The sequence below is a fragment of the Malurus melanocephalus genome, unplaced genomic scaffold (assembly GCF_030028575.1).
Source record: "Malurus melanocephalus ecotype Western Australia unplaced genomic scaffold, MMel_1.1 scaffold_940, whole genome shotgun sequence".
Classification (NCBI taxonomy): Eukaryota; Metazoa; Chordata; class Aves; order Passeriformes; family Maluridae; genus Malurus; species Malurus melanocephalus.
Genome location: NW_026624172.1, coordinates 119,601 through 137,297, shown reverse-complemented (window position 1 = coordinate 137,297; position 17,697 = coordinate 119,601). Strand labels below are relative to the sequence as shown.

At 34.3% G+C, this 17,697-nt stretch overlaps 1 protein-coding gene across 1 annotated transcript; it reads right to left on the bottom strand.

Moving 5' to 3' along the window:
* Nucleotides 1-539: 539 nt before the first annotated feature.
* SLC7A9 (solute carrier family 7 member 9) lies at nt 540-13,716 on the bottom strand. Its single transcript, XM_057386254.1, has 12 exons — nt 13,612-13,716; nt 11,344-11,491; nt 10,166-10,408; nt 9,484-9,609; nt 9,046-9,145; nt 7,651-7,695; nt 7,182-7,305; nt 5,383-5,486; nt 4,003-4,099; nt 2,306-2,455; nt 1,567-1,741; nt 540-633 (listed from the first exon to the last, which is right to left on the bottom strand). The coding sequence occupies exons 1-12, from the start codon at nt 13,714-13,716 to the stop codon at nt 569-571; spliced, it is 1,482 nt and encodes a 493-aa protein (XP_057242237.1). The 3' UTR covers nt 540-568.
* Between the last annotated feature and the right edge of the window lie 3,981 nt (nt 13,717-17,697).

The window sequence follows — 17,697 nt, the reverse complement described above, 5'->3', positions numbered from 1 at the left end:
AAGGAAAGGAAAGGAAAGGAAAGGAAAGGAAAGGAAAGGAAAGGAAAGGAAAGGAAAGGAAAGGAAAGGAAAGGAAAGGAAAGGAAAGGAAAGGAGAGGAAAGGGCCTCTGTTAACTGTGCTTTGCATTTTCACTTGATTCCCAATTTCTCAGTCTTTCACTTTTTGATAGCTAATGTTTGGTCTAAGAACTGGAGGATAGAGCTTTTGTCCCTTCTGTGATGCTGTAAGAACTGTGTTGTTCTCTCTCCATAGTGTCATCAAAAGCATCTTGACACTAGTGCTGCTAAGTTTTGCCATATTCATAACTGAAAAGGTTTCTCAACTMTTTTTAATTCAGAAAACAAGACACCACAACTTAACAGCTAATAATGAAAACGGCTTTGCTGGACACTATATTCTGACTCAGAAATCTTTTATTACATATATTTAATGTTTTTAAGTAGCAAAGTGTTGCTAATGCATCAGTACAAATGTAACAATTTAGCAAGTATATATGTATGCCAAACTAAATTGAATCTCTTTCAACAAGTGTAGCACTTAAAAACAAGCTGATAGTATAAAATACTTCATTCAATAACTTCTTCCTCTGGAACAACTTCCAAAAGCATCTGGAGGTGCATAGTGATGGGCTCTGAGGAAAATATTTATTGTTAGTGGTTTTATGAGAGAACAATATTTCAATTCAGGTTATTTTTCTAAGTGAGCAAATTATCCTTCTGAATAGTTGTCTGTTTTATCTGCATTCTTATTTCAAAATAAAAAATAAAAGGTGGGGAATAAACAGTTTTAAGATGCAAACTACAGCGCTTCACATTTCCAAACTTACTTTAGAGTACAATGCTTCCAATTACATAATTAAAATTATAATTAATTATAATTATTTAATTATAATGAATAAATTATAATTAACAGTCCCAGGAGAGACAGGTGATGGATTTTTTGAATGTCTGTTGTATTCAGCTRGTTCCAATTAGCCTCTTAGAAATACCTATGTATCCTGTTTTACCCGAGATAATATCAAAGAGTTTCTCTGGACACTATGCAATCTGTTTATTAAAAGTCATGCTGGGTTCTTCACTGTACTCAGCATTGTGATTTTTTTTTTGTCTTAATGCTGTTAACATTTTCTTTAGTAAGTATAGTAAAATTAATAATCAGAGGTAAAAGCCTGGTGTTTGGTGGCATAAGAATTTATGTTTGCTAATTTTAGTTAATCACTAAAATAATTTTTTGAAATGCAGGTAATTGGAAAACTAACTTTACAGATTAGTTATTTCTGTTAACTTTTGAAGTCCGTTTCTTTATGCTACTACAGTGATGTAGGGTTTTTTTGTGAATTAAGTTTAATTTTTCCTTAAGTCACATATGACTTCTTTTCAACAGGAAGGAATAAAATACAGGCTTCAATAAAGYCCGTTACATGTTAGAGAAATTGCTTCCCTCCACATCCCATTCATGTGCTTTAGATGGGGTGGACCAGATAATGAGCTTTACTGTAGTAATTAATCTCAAGTTTAGCAAACGTTCTGTTGAGTTTGGAGCTGTTTAGCTCAGATATACTTACTTGATATTTTTTGGGCCCAGCTGAATTTTGAATGAACAAAAAGCACATAAACTATAAGTCCACTAAGTATAAATAAAATACAGTACAAATAGGCCAGTTCAGGTGCACTGATGATTGGTGCCAATACCAGTAAAATTGAGACCAGTGTCACTATGACAGGAATGATGATGGGTATCTGCAAGATACAAAGAATAAAATCACTTCTTCATTCTTTGGCTGTTCTTACAGAAACTGCCTGTATGAAAGAATATTTTGATTGTCTTATGCATTTTTTCCTTCTAAAATTTCTGGAATTATATGGGGCAATTGAAGGAGTAGGAAAAATATGGATAGGGAAATCTCTTCTGCTAAATTATCCACTAAGATCGCCTACACTATATTGCAAATTGCAGTGTAAAAGTTTGCATTTTCATAAACCTGGGACCTGACTTACATGCAATGACCTAGGGTCTTATTTTGGATACTCTTTCAATAGTAGTCTGCTGACTGCAGTTAGCCATCTCTGAAAATTTGGCTTGTGCCCTGTGGTCTGTGCACGTGAAAATTGACATTCTGTAATCTTTKTCCAGTCCTCATGAGCTTAGTCCTAGTGAAGAACTACAATTAAATAGCTAGTTTTCAGGTAAGGAGAGTAAAAAACAAGGACACTGCCCAAGGCTGCTGTTTAAATATCCAGACACTTAGGGTGAATTAATGTTACAGAATCTATGGAATAGAGGAAAAGCCATACAAAACTTACCTTAATAGGTCTCCTGAGTTCCTTCCTTGTAAACCTCATAACAATGAGTGAAAATACAGTTAAACCATAAAATATCCAGACTGCAAAACTAAAGTAATTTATGAGTGTGTCAATGTCACCAGGAATAATATAAATAATAGCAATGGTACCCTAAAAAGGAAAACAAAAATTAGTGTATCTATTATAGAAGAAGGCTGAATTTTACTTATGTTTCAATCCAGCTGCATGCTTAGTGTTCCAGAGTGAACTGTGAATGCCTTTGTTTTTATACCTATGGTTTATGTCAAAGTGATGAGGTGCTTATGAGGCCTATGATTGAAAACTTTCTATAAACTTTTTTATATATTATCAATATATAATGTAATAGCTTTCAATATATTATCAATGATAGCTTTTTCATATATTGTTATAAGTTTTTATATAGGGTATTAGCAACATATAGTGTACCAGCTTGATGTAATCCAACCAGCTGGATTAATACGTAAACACGTAAAAATTGCCAAGGAGCACAAATCAGAAAAAGTTCTGAAGAAAGCAGACAGGTGGATGCTATAAACAAGGAACAGTAGAGAGCACTAATGAGAACTTGGCAAAGGCACAGGACAGTCAGCAAAATAATGGAAAATGAAGACTTGGAGGACTAGAAAAAACCATGAACATCACAACTGYGCATGCCCTGAAGACAAAGGKGAAAAGTCCACCATGATGAAGAGGATGGTATCTCATTAGAGGGAGACCCCCACGACCACCGAATTGAGGATGACCCATGTGCACTTGCAGAACTGTGATATCGTGTATTTCTGTGCCCACGTATGGTAGTGGGCGTATGGGGGGGGTGTAGTGACAATGGTAATGTTACACCATGCTTACTGTATAAATACTACCAATTCTAAGTGAAGGCAGGTGGSTTAGGAGGAGAAATCCCCCTCACCTCCAGCACTATACTAGCACTGCAATACACAAATACCTGCTCTATAGACACGGATCTATGGGGTTTTATTTCYAGGCCTTTTTCAGGTATAAGTTTAAATGTTTGGGTGGTGTAAGTTATTGCAGTACTTTTAAAAATTATGGCTACATCCTACCAATGTGGTTAGTTTTTTGTGCATTCTTAATTCTGTTTTAAGCCAAAATGCTTCTAATTTTTATGCATTGTTCTGTTTTATTGTTGACTGAACATCTTGAAGATATAAAATGTATTTTTAGGGTTTTTATGCAACTGGGATTGAATATATCTTGTTTTGCCTTGAAGATAAATGGGTAAAATAAAAACAACAAGATGATCTAGATTTATCCTTAAATGCATTTACTGACTGGGTTTTTTTTTTGGTTTTTTTTTTGGTGAAATTTAAATTTCCTGCATGGAGGATATATTCCTGCATGGRAGAAACAGGGTAGTGACAGCTTGCTTGTAAGCATCCTGTGAAAGGATTCCCTAACACTAACAATTCATTTCAGTTTTTGTTTTCATGCCATTGATTCTTAACCATTTCTATTTTTAACACCTAATTCTCGAACGTATATGTTCAAATTAGAGAAGTTGGGGTTTTATGTAGTCTCTTTTCCAAAATGTATTGGGCAATTTTCTTGTCTAGGTAGTTAAAGATATATGTCAAAGCTGCTTGTAAAAAATGGTGAAAGTATGTATTACTGGAGAATTTTTGTTCATAATTTTCGTACTTAGAATAGATACTTACATAAAATATGAGAGCAGGTGCYGGTGTTAAGCGCTTAACACTGATGTAAGATAGTACCTTTAGCATGTGCCCTTCACGACCTGCAACATAAACAAGTCTGACAAAACAAAAACAAGGCAATGTAGTTAGTGTGGCACCTAGACTTCAAGTGGCATTACTAAAAATAGACATGTGACTTATTTCATCAGTATTTTCTTTGATATGCATTTGAATTAAAAGAATATAGTAACAATTTAAAATACAGGAAATAACTAGTATTAAAGCAGTGAGCTAAAACAAATTCTGAACCAGTATTAGAAGAGTAACTTGAAACTAATTTCAGAATCGTTATTTTGCACATATAATTTGAAATTACTTTGGGAAATATTACTTACTGTGTCTCTTTTAATTAAACATTTCCTTTTTAATGTTCCTCATAGCAAAAAGTGATATTGACAATCTTTTGTCAAAAAATGATCTTTACAGGCCCATTGTGYTCAGATGGATTTGAAATTTGAAAATACTTTAAATAGGAAAAGGAAGCATTGAACAACTGATAAAAAGGAATAGCTTTTCAGTTACCTTTACTGGTGTAGTCATGTTTTTACTGGTAATTTTTAACTTTTTAATTCTCAGCTTTAAAATTGATAAYGGGTGAAAAAAAAAAACCTTTTGTGTTATACTGGTATTGAATTAAGAAGAGACCATTGTGGTGATTTTGCTYGGYCCAGTTTTTTAGTGGTGGGGGATGGGACCACAAAACCACAAAGATGRCTSCTSKRRGRAAGTTCTGGAAGCTCTCTCCATCATGTCCAGCAAAGGAGCCCTGYCYCCTGTGTTTTAGGGCCAATCTATGATGGCTCTGAGGGTGATGGACTGCTGCTGGCCAGGCCTGGGCCAATTAGAAATACTGGTTACACCTGTGTGATGACGTATGGTGTTGTATTTAAGAAGAATTCAAAACAAGTTAGTTTGCAGCAGCAAAACTAGTAGTTATAGTAGTAAATCTATTTTGCAACTTAAGTTTTCCAGCCTGTTTGACCATTCATGAAAATCTTTCTCTCAATACGTTATCTTATTTAAAAGCCATAAATCTTGGTGTTAATTGGGGTTTTTGTTCTCCCCTCTATCTCTCCTGGGGGTGGGGGGAAAACGTTATAGGTGCCTTGGCGTTCAGCCAGGGCTCAAACCATGACAACCATGTTTTCTAATTTTTCAAACCTGARTAGCTGCTGTTTATTTTTGAAAATTAAACAACATAGCTAGATTTACAGGCATTTTAAAATTACTTTTTTTAATAATGTGGATCAGAAGAATGTCTTTATGTCTGTAGATTCATGTCTATAAAATTTTCCATGCTTCAAAAACATCCATTTGAACATACTTAGAATGGGGACTTACCTGCCTGCCGTAAAACAGGTGCCATTGGCAGATCCAATTGTAGAAAATACCACAAAGAGAGGAACTATCCAGGAGGCTGGATAAAGGACTCTATCTCCAAATGTCTGGGATATGAGGATTAAAATTAATCACTTTTGTAATTTTAGTTACCATTTAGTATAGTCAGTAATGTTAGAGTTTCTTTGTAGGTAAAGCAAATGCGTATCTGAGTTATGTAACGGATAAACACAAGTTGTATATTTTGTGTTGTTAAAGAATGCTTTGCTGAAAAAGGCCTGAATTAATTCACTGACCACTATAAAATGAATGGATTATTATTGACATGATGTTTATCATGCAACATCTGTAGGAAACACTGGAAGAGAGATGTAAGAAATATACAGAAATTAAATTTTGTTCAAGACACCTGTTTTGGGATGTGTTTGCAAAATAAGAAGGAAGATGACATTGCTGCAGGGTATTGTCCATGCAAAAAGCTGTTTTGAGCCTCTCTGGGAGTAATATTAGTAGTGACCATGACAGCCTGAGACTGGGGTGAACAAGTATGGGACAAACTCCCTCTGGTGTTTCACTACACTGGARTTTTCACCTGTGGCATGTTATCCTAGTTGTTGCTGTAGGGTGGACTAGATCTTATGTAGGTACATTGAGCAACAGCAAATGAATTTGAATTTAAATGGTTTTGACAGGTAGGTTTGGGTTTTTAGCTAGGAGTGGTTAAAATTTTTTTTTAGTAAGTCAAACATAATGAATTTTGGCATTGCACAAGTCAGATGTCAGTGATGTTTCTTTGTCTAGAAGCAGGAAGCTCAAATGGTACTTAGCACTGTACAGACCTCTCTGTACAGTACACTCCTTTTGCTGTGCTGCCTTTACTCAGTGCCTGTTTTGAGATTTTGTTAATTTCAGTGCTAGTTGATGTGTGTTGTTCAGATTGTAAATTTAATAGTGTATCGAAGAGGACGAGTTCTTAAACCAGATGTAACTTGATACATTCTTTGCTGTACCTCCCAGTGCAGACAAGGTGCTGAAATGAAGATCTAAATTTTAAAAGCTTTTATTTTCCAAAAAATTTAAAGCATTCCAATATAAATGTACTTCTTCACTGTGTTACACTGTATTTTGCATGCTTGTCACCTACTGGGTTTTTTCCCCAAAACCTAACATTTAGAAAAATTGTTGCATGACCTCAACAGTTGTTTCATAGACATGGAAAATTTACTGAGTGGAACTGAAGGGACAGATGTGTTTTTTAAGGTTTCAGAAACTTATACAGTTTCTAATTTTACCTGTAAATGTCTTGCAATGATGTAGAAATTATATCTTCCAAATTTGTTATGGAAAAAAATAAAAAAGAATAAGGTGGAGGTGAATGATGGACTATTTGCTGTTATCTCCAGAGTAACAAACTTTGACCTACTGTCATTTGGCATAKGCTTCTTTCTCAGAAATGCTGAAAATGGCAAAGCAACTGTCAGATGTTATTTCTCTTTCTATCTTTTTGATGCCCATGGAAAACAGATAATGTCAGAGCTGCAATGCTTGCAAAACTTTTGCTRAAGACTACGTTACTTTTGCTTCCTTCTTTTATTCCCATTGAGATACAATAGAACTACTCTTTAAATTAGGCATTACTGAAATTTTAGATTAAGAAATTATAACAGATAATGGGGGGAAAAGTGACACTAACAGCTAAGACTAAAATTAATTGTAAGAAAAATTAATGCAACTTAATGACTAACATGACTTCGATGCACACAGTCTTAATTAGATATTCTATRCAAAATAAAGGAGCTTACCACAGCAACTGCCTGGGACTGCAGGAGTTCTGTTGATGTCATTACGGTGAAATAGGAAATGTTTATCAGAACATAACAAACGGTAACCAAGGGGATTCCAATAATTATAGATAGCGGTAGATTTCTAAGRAATGGAAAAGTAAAACCCCATCAGCATTGCTGTTTCACTGGTAGCGTTGTCACAGTAAACTATGTATTCTTATTTTTTCTGATATGCTGTTTAGGTGTATTTACTTTTTTTTTAATGTACTGTAGAGCTATGGAAATCAGGATTATAAAAAMGGAAAAATACAAATTTACGTAAAGTTACAAAACCTGTAATACAAGCTAGTTAGCTTTTTCTGTTAGTGCTCAAACCTTGAATAACTAGTGCTTTTAAAAAACAAACCACAATATGTGCTTGCTAGTAGAAAAATATTAAGTGTTTGATTTTTCCCAASAAAAACACTGCTTTCCTACATAGTTTTACCTGTAAGGATTTTTAAGTTCTTCTGTGATGTAATTGAGTTGATTCCTGGAAAGAAAAAACATTTTAGCAGTCAGGTGTTTAAATACGATTGTACTATGAGGTGACATGTTATTTCTTGTGTTACTGTTTTTTATATTTTCAGTTAAATAAAAAAAAAAAAGGTACAATCAATCTTTTAAGTGGGAAAACTGCAGAACAAAACCTGTGTGAGTGTCTTATCCCAAACTCTGCCTCTTGATTCACCATCTCTTTCTGCATTCTTTCTAATATCTCTGAGACTTTGAAATCTTGGATATAATATCCCAGAATAATCAAACCAAAATTTGGCAGACATCTCAGATTTACAAGATTTCCTTTCAACTTCAAGCTTTGCAGTATCTGAGCCTTTGAAATTAAAAACATGAGTGTGCCAAGGGCAAGSGGTGAAGCAAGTATGCTGGTACTACAGTTGTTCTGTAAGTCATACTGTGTTAAGAAAACTGGCATAAAAACCTTTTTAAGGGTTATACCKATCAGAATTATAATTTCCAAATACTCATTTTTGCTAGAGCACGTAGACCAATTGAAACATGATTTTTATTTATTCACTTTAAAAATGTGCAGTTAGTGTTTACAGTTCAAAAGACAATTTTTCAAATGTTAGTACCTGGTGATTACATACACAAATAATTATTTGGGGTTAGCTTCTTTGACTTAAAAAGTCCATATGAATGTCTGAATTAGCAGACTTCCACACCTGAGTTGAGACACTCAAGACTGGAAATAGAATGCAAAAGAGTAATTTAAAAATAAATTCAGTTTTAAAAGCTTTTAAATGGAAATTGCTATGTGGAAGATCAAGGTTATATTCTTATTTGCTTCCGAAGTACAGACCTATATGCAGGCTTCTGCAGTTTGTACATTTAAGAACAACAATGGATTTGTGCCAACAGAATGCTATACCAACTGACAATCCCTAAGAAGAAATCTGTGAGTTGAACCTTATAATTTCTGATACAATATTCTTTTTTATGTTCTCCAGTATTAATCAAACATCACTACATATTTCACAAGAAATAATATTTGATGGGATAACTTATAGGGAAAGCTACTTTGCCAAATACGATGGAATTAAACTCTGTTACATTCTCCTCGTTACTACAGTATCTAAGCACCTTCAGCAGCAAAGCAGTAGTAATCGTAATCCTTTTGGGATCTAATATAATTTCTTTCCCTAATAAAAAACTAAAAGAGGGTGTTTTTTTCTTTTAATCAGACTAGTGTTCTTTTCCAGACTTCATCAATACATTCTTAATAACAAGTCAGTTGTTAACTTTTTCAGAGTTCTACAGTGAGAGAGTAAACCAGTTAAAGGCTGTTAAACTGTGACTGTTGAGGCTAATAAGGATTCCTTACCATCCATCATACGCCCAGAGTCCATTGTAAAATGCCAAACTGATAGAGCTAACAGAAATTTTACTRTCCTTGAAAGAATCTTTGAAGTTTTCAGTTTTCCCTGTAAATAACATGAAGATTACTAATCAGTGTTGAAACTAATTCTTGTAATCCCCACCAGATGAAAAAACATTCCAATATGTCTCATGTTTTGAAACTTTTCACTGATAAAAACAACTAACACRCTTTTGAATTAATTGATCTGCAGTGTTGCACTTTCCACCCATCTACTTCTCAAAAAGAAAATGCCATAGTTCCCGAGAGATACAGAACTAAAACACTGAATGAAGAGATTAAGGATTGTGCCTTATTACTGTGTCATTTCTATCAGTGGGAAATTTTTTAATAATAATAGCAAAAGCTAAAATATTTTTTTACAAATAACACATATTTTATTACCTTGTGCGAGGAGAACTATTCCACTTACAATAATGATTGCGACAATGATCATTTTAGCAGCTGTGAGAAAATTCTGGAGGTAGCTTCCCAGCTTCACACTCAGTGAATTCACAATTGTAATTACCACTAAAAGAAATCAAATTATATATTTTTGCATTATTTATCAGAACTTTTTTTAAAGTTGCCACTCTCCCTATTTGCTGTACTGCTTTTTCCACACACTTTTTGTTTATATTATATAAAGTTTTTACTTACTGTGTTTGGATAACTTTTAAAATAGTGAGGAAAAACAGATTTATTAATTAGATTTTGATAGTACCTTTCACAAAAAAATATTTTGAAGTTGCTTCACATTCTGATAAATAAAAACCCAGTATTTCCACACTTATTTTTTCTTCCTTTTCTGCTAGAGATCAGCATTCATTACACAGCTGTATTTATCGTAATGAAGAATTAAAAAACCCTTGGACTATCAACAAAGCATTTTTAAACCTATTGTTTTTATGTTGTTGAATTAATTATTGTGGGAAGGACTCAGTGGACTGTGTCAAAGATTTTTGTTGTCTTTGTGAAGATGACCTTAAGGAAGKTTCAGGGTGCTGCAGTGTGTTTATTGATGGGCCAGACACAAATTACTGTACAATTTTGGATCTGGTCTACCTTAAAAAAGAGTGAGTCTTACCAATAGCAGCTGCTGCAAGACACTTGATGACAACTTGGGGTGGATCACATCCTGGATAAAAAGGAGCTGATGCATATTCTGCAAAGCTGAGACAGATGATTGCAAATGAACTGGGTTTTGTRACCAGTAAGCTTGTCCAAGAAAATAAAAATGCTGGAATTGGGCCAAATGCCTCCATAAGGTAAGGGTATTCTCCCCCAGACTTTGTGATCATTGTACCAAGCTCAGCAAAACAAAGTGCACCTGAATAACAAGAAAAGCAGGTTTAGTTCATRCACTTTTGAACCTGGGACTGCTTGAACACGTGATCATTTTTTAATAGGTAGAAAAGTTAAGGGAATTGATATATACACTACATCAGTACTCTCTTCAKGTTTTCTATGTATTTTACTGTATATGCAACATTAAATTTTAATTACTTGTGAGCAGTTGAAGAAAATACCCTAAAATTATTAAGATATAATGTAAAATTTACTTCTACTGATATTTAAGACTTCACCAAAACCAGTACAAATATATATTGTGATTTCACTGGATTTCTGTTCAAGAAATGAACACTCCAAGAAGCATTTATGTGAGAACTGCACTGGCTGACATACCTTTTGGAAACCTGAGAAAACTGACTTGCTGCACAATTTTGAAATAAAATGTCTGCTAAGCTTAAAGTACACTGATAGTTCCAGGTCTACTGGTGTATGTGACATCTTGAATTAAGGCTTTTCTGTATGCTGTCCCCCTTGATAAACTGCTCAAAAATTCCTTTGTTAGACTCCTTGAAGTATTTTGAGGTCCTTMGTGTTAAATTTTCAGATAATAGAATTAGAATTACAGAAGTAGAAAGGTAGCAGAAAGTACCCAGCTCACTACCAGTAATTTTCACATATTGCCATTACTTATGAAGAAGAGCATTATTATTAGTCAGTGAATGAAGCAGGCAAAACTAAAAATTTCCTTCAAAATGCATTGAGAGTGTGATTTACAATTTTAAAAGCTTTATTTGTTTTTATAAACAGCCCATTTAAAATTTATGGTTGAATACTGCTGTGCATATATACAGTAGGATTTAATTGGTTTTGGTTGAGGTGCCATTGCCTAATTTGTGAAATGAGAGAAGTATGCAGAAACTCCAGATATAAAGATTTAAGGCAAAGATTCAGATTCTTTGTTGACTCCCTTACCTAATGTTGCCAGAACTCCACAGGCTGCCCAGATGGTTAAACAAGGACCCACAGCTTCAACATTGGCAAGCACTGATTTTGGAGAAACGAAGATACCTGAACCAATAATTGTGCCAACAATCATACAGATTCCACTAATGAGGCCCACCTTGAAATAAAATGAGATATGTTTGTAAGCACCTTCTACTAATTCAGCAATCAATTTTCAGTATCATAGAACTAGAGTAATTACCATTACTGTCTTGTTTTTATTTTCTTTCAACACACAGGTTCTATAAAGATACATATTAAACTATTTTGCAAAGTTTCACTCTTCTTCCCCAGATCCATATGTATCCTGTGGCATACTACTGCTGTTTTCAAAAGCACATCTGTTTATATCTTGCCTGACTATTTCCTTTATTAAACTGTCTTTTGGATTGTATGAGTCTCAAATATAACCTTGTGTGGGTGAACTTGCCCTTTGCTGTCTGTTTAAATGACTACATTATTTTCACTCAATTACTACATTATTTTTCACTCAATGAATTCTGAATCTTCTAAGTTTCAGAAATTGTCTTTCATGTCTTTCATTTGTTGACCAGCTGTTTTTCTCTCCTTGCTTTAAATATTTGTGCKTTGGAATTGTGTTGGTACTGGTGGGTGGTGATAAGATCCTGTTCTCCTAACTCTGCGGTGACCTATARTGTTACATGAAAACACTGAAACTGAGGCAGGTACTGCTAAAAAAAGTGGCATGGCTACTTAATATTTTCTGATAGTTACGACTACTCTAATAGCATCARTATTTTTCCAGTCTTGGCACCAAACTTAAACCACATAGATAATCTTTTTCCAGGTTACTTAAATTAATTTAAAGAGAAATTACATTCCCTGCTGAGAGGAAGWGACACAAATATTTTCTAAAGCATGTGTAACTTTCTGGAGGAGACAGATTTTCACTTATCTTCAAGTATCAGTGTCTATTTCATGACTATAAACACTKATAAACTTTCAGAAACAATGAGCTGGACAACCCACTAAAACCTCTGAAAAAATGTGGAGAAAAGTAAAGTTTATTAAATACCTCAGCTTAGAATAAATCGTTTGAATTATTTTTATATCTGATAACTTCAATGRCATATCCTTGGGGTTTTATTCTGTTTATATCAGAGCTATTTAACAATAGTAATTAGCAATTTCTGAAATTGTAAACCAGCAACACTCTTGAGATACTAGCATATTTTGTCTAAATTGGGACACAGCGGTAGTTTTTGCATTCTGATGCATATACACCCCTTCTGCCTCAGTCTGCCAACCCCTTACACATAGACAAAAGGAGTGTTATAAACATACATCATAGTGTTGGCTTTCACATGACCAGTGCTATGTGTGTGATAAACACATATTGTAGTGTTGGTTTTCGCAGAGATTAAAGGTAGATGCTATGTGTTGTGCATCATGATATAATGTTGTCTTACTTGTAGAAGAAGTTTAGTTATGTAAATATGATTGTGAAATAATTACTGTTCTTATTTTCTTTGTAATTCAGATGTAATTATAAAACACTTTTGATTATCTTGCAATAACTGAAATATTGTAGATTGTGATTTAAACTTTTCCATGTAGAATTTATTTTGCACATTATAGCAAAACTATACAAGAAGCTACAGGGAGACACWTTGAGATTATGRATGGTGCCCTGGCTGCAATTACACTGACCAAAAGATWAAAAAAGGAGAAAGGAATGCATGAGAAAAGGATCACCTTCCCCAAGGCTATCAAGAACCTGGCCAAAAAAAGAGGAATGCCAGAATAGTTKCTTTGGTATGCATATTAGAAAAAATCTCTGGTCAGAGGAGCTTGTAAAACATCCATCGTTTCCAGCAAAAAGAGTGTGGTGGTGAGACCCCCAACCTTCGGATGGGCTTATCTGCATGGAAAGATCAGGAGTGTTGGCACCCCTGTTATAAATACTTCTCTATCGACAAGGACCCTCTGCTGAAGTTTTGGTAAACAACCAGACTGTAAAAAGGCAGATCCATGTTAAGCAGTTACTAGACAAGTTTAAATATGCATAAATGTCTATGAATAGGCATTAGGCTGATGTACCACAGAATGTATTTAAAGAGGTTTCYGTCAATACCTGGYGTGCCTCTGGCAGATCGCCAAGCACCCGATGTGGTATCCTTTTGCTTTTATGTACCCTATTGTCATCTATTAAAACCCTTTAAATATTAACAGGAGAGTGAACCTCGTTTTTCACAGGAGGAAAAGAAAAAAGTTTGCCTGCTTTTGTAGGTTCATCGTTTGGGGTTCATGACTATGAATGGATTGTCTGTCCTCTCTTCCTTTGTCCTCTCCTTTTCTTTTCTTCAAGCTCTCTTCACCCATTTTGTTTTTTTGGTTGAAATCTCTAAGGAAATAAAAACAAAATCTCACTTTAACATATTGATGTTGCTTGACTTTTGCAGATATACGTGAGTCCAAGATAGTGTAAGTAAATATTACTAGAAAACAAAYACACACACATACACTCACTCAAACACAAAGAACTTCCATCCAACTACCTACTCAGAGAAGAAATTGAAGAGAAGTCATGTCAACTTCACCTCATCTGTCTGACTTGCTGTGAATTTTCCTCATACCCACCTGGCAAGTGAATGTCTGTGTCTTTTGTCACAGATTACATTCAGTTTTGAGGATGTCCTTAGTGGAACAATCACACTTTTATAGCCAGTCCTTCCCTTGAATTCCTCCAAAGGTCCAGATAGCTTTTATCTTTCTCMCAAAAGCTAGTCTGTTTTCTTCTTATCTAGGACACATTCTTTCTGTTCTTCWTCAAGTTAGGCCTTGCTCCTCCTTGGAGATGGAAGCATCTGCTAAACAGAGTGTGGGCTCCTGTAATTATCTGATTAGCAGCTCTTTGCTTCAAAAAGAATTGCCAATCTTCTTCATGTTGATTCAGGGTGAATGCGTTCCACTCAATGTTTTGTCCTGTTTAGAAYTGGAATGTAAACAGTTTGTTTTCAAATTTAAATTTAGACTTTAGATTTTTTCCAAGAGGATTTTGCTATTTTCCCTTAGTATGGGTCTAAAATGCAGTCTGAGACAGTGAAAGAAATTGGTCCTGTTAGGTCCTGAGTCTCTAAAGTGGATTCAGTCAGAAGTCTTCTCTCCTGAGACTCTACAACAATAATTAYTTGAATTTGAATGCTGAATATCATTATGCAGTTATACAGATTGTAACTCTGGAAGGTAACATGTTTAGGCAACTTAAGTTGGGTTTTTTATAAGTTAAGTAGTAACTGGCTACAAAAAGTGTAGCATTTAAAATTGACAGAACACCTATCTCAGTATTGTTGATCTTCAGAAATATTTGGGCTATAAAGACATCAAGTTTATATTATKATTTAAAGATTTTTTAAAGAATCATAATGAATCCAACTTTTAAGATTAAACCCATGATAGAAAATGGCACATATGAGGAATGCAGGGCTTGGATCCCTGAACTTCATTATGGTTTTGTGCCCAACTTCTCTCTTTTAAAGTAATGTATTTAGAGTGTTTCAGTCATCAGCTTTAGCAATTCTTGCTTTCACTTACCTTATTTTTTTATATTTATTTGATGTTAATTTGGTCCAGGAATCCTTGTCAAGTGTATTTCTCCTGTTAGATTTCCCAGCCAGTTACAAGTAAGGTATGTCCGTGTCTGAAACCAGAGTATGCAGAAGGAGCAGCAGCCTAAGTACAGAGGTTATAAAAGGTAATCATTAAACCCATTCTCTGCCAAGAAGCCTTGAGTTAGGAATCACAGGCAAACCGATAGTCCAATTAGTTTATCTTTAAATAAAGAAAAACCTGTCTTTGTCCTATTTGTGAGAATGTTTGTCTAGTGCCTAGGTAGCATATTACATAGTGAGAGTGAACCATAGTGTGGAGAGTCTATMTTGACGATCTTTTTATAGCAAGTAGTTGCTAATTTGGAAATGCTTTGGAAAGATAATCTTAAAGTAATTGTCATATTATTGGTTCTTTAAAACCATCTGTCCAGATGTTAGTTGAATCCTGTAAAAACAGTTGATGTTTTTATCTTGAAAAGGTAGAGAATCATGAGGATAAACGATTCCTTTGTTTCTCATTAACCTGAGGCAGCTGAGTGGGCAGCTCATGCTCCCTTTGCTTACAGTTACAAATATTTTCCTTTTTTGTAAATACTTAAAAATCTTGCTTCAGTGAAAAATGCCATTCTCTATTTCAATGCAGTTGTATATCAAGGAAAAAAAAATTATTATCCTGAATTCTGTAATAAGGTAACTGCTTTCATTTGAGCTAGTCATTCCTAAAACACTTGCAAAAAAAAACCCCTTCAATCATGTTAATTACTTAATTGTTTTTAGCAATGCAGTTGTACAACTCCTTTGYTGTATGACATTTAAATGAATAAGTCCAGACCTCTAAATGCAGCTGAATTTTCCAATAAATATCTACTGTTAAAAGTGAAAASATGTTCAGGTACAGGTTCCTGATGGTAGCATTTAACATTTGTTGCCTTCTTGAGGCAGCAGAGGGCTGGAAATAAGACCAAATTATTGRGCCTGAGTATCAACAAAACTATCCCAAGCATGATTTGACAATTGTTCTCCTCACTTTTTTTACTTTTTAAGCATGCAGGAATGATCAACAGGAATTCCCTCTGTAATTGTCATGTAAATCTGTGACAAAAAAAGAACTCTAAAAACATGTGAAACACTTGTTAGTTTATATTTGCCATGTTTTGTGATGGTTAAGCCAGACTGTGCTGGTAATGTTTTTGAGCAAAAGTGAGGTTGCAAAGTAATGTTGGTATGGAAAACAAAATCAAATCTGTACTTTTTTAGTCACCGGCTTTTTTTTTTCTCTTTGTTTTTCTTCTTTGTTTAATTCTCACAGAAGTAGGGTTAAGGTAAAAGAGAAACTTTCCCGTCTTAAATAACTTCATATTGAAAAATTAGCACATTAAGTATGGCCAAACAAATATTTTTGGGGTTTTTTGCCTGCAGAAAAGAGAATAAAACATGCTAAAATTACAGTCTTACTACAACCATATGAAAAGGCAGGTATGAACAATTTATTCTTTTTTTTTCTGCAAGTTTTAAAAGGAATTCTAAAATATTTTTATGGGAATTGTGTTGTATGATTAAATAAACTAACATTTTCATATCCTTCAATTTCAGATGCCTCATTTGGGATCAGATATGAAATAATGTATTTCTGTCTTCCTTATAGCTGATAATTTTGAAATTAAGATTTACAATCTTACAATTCCTATGTCGTGCCTGAAATGCCACAGAGACTATTGAAATAACTAATGTGAAGAGAAAAAAAAAGGAGGGAGGCAGGATCATATTATGGGGCTAACATTGTCGCTTGAAATGAAGCAGGCACACCTTTCCCGTGATGTTTATCCTGGAATTTCCAGACCAACGAGAAGAAAGAAAAAAAAATGATGAAAAGATAATGGCGTAWGTAATCTTTAATGCTCTATTAAGTCAAGTTTTGCTTAGCAATTTTTCTTAGATTTAGTGTAGGTAAGCTTTGACTTTTTTTTTGCAGATGTATGTTTCATTTGTCTTTTGTTTCTCCTTCAGATCTGTGCTCCATTATGTTTCTTCAGTTCCCACAAAAACAACATTGAAAATACGTTGTTTGAGTTTTTGCCAAAGCAGCTGGTTTCTTTAGTGATCCTGAAATGTTCAATTAGAACATCTTAAGTCTCTGCAGTGATTTGACTTTAACTAGTCTGTGTTTCTTTATAAAAATAGAAAAGTATCTCCATTTGTTGTCTAGTTTTGTTTTAGGGGTTGCTCTTTTTGGGMTACTGTAAACCTGCTGAAGGATTTGCAATTTTACCAGCAATATTTCTTTTCCTCAGCCACTGAAAGAAAAAATAAACATTGGTTTCAAGGATTCTAATGTTACTGTCTTCATGGACAACAGAAATGACATTTTGTAGCCATGGGAAAAGACYCCTTCCCTCTCAAATCGGTACACAGATGAAGAGATGAAGGAGTTCAAATTCCAAGGGACTACAGAGGCTTTGAGGGCTGGTCCAGTTTAAACACTGTAGTTTGGACCTTTTCAAATGCTATTTACCAATTAAATCATAAAAAGTAATTTTCAACTTTAATTCAGGAAATAGCAAGGGCACAGTGTATAAATACACCTTTTATCATTTATTWCTAATAATAAAGATTAATGTTTGTTAGGGTTGGTGTTTATTGCTTGCAGTACTGCATGTTCTGCTTTGATCAGTACTAAAGCAAATGATAAAGTTCATCCTAACTTGCAGCTTTTAATTGTAGCTTAGCRGTATCTGAGTGGATACTTCCCATT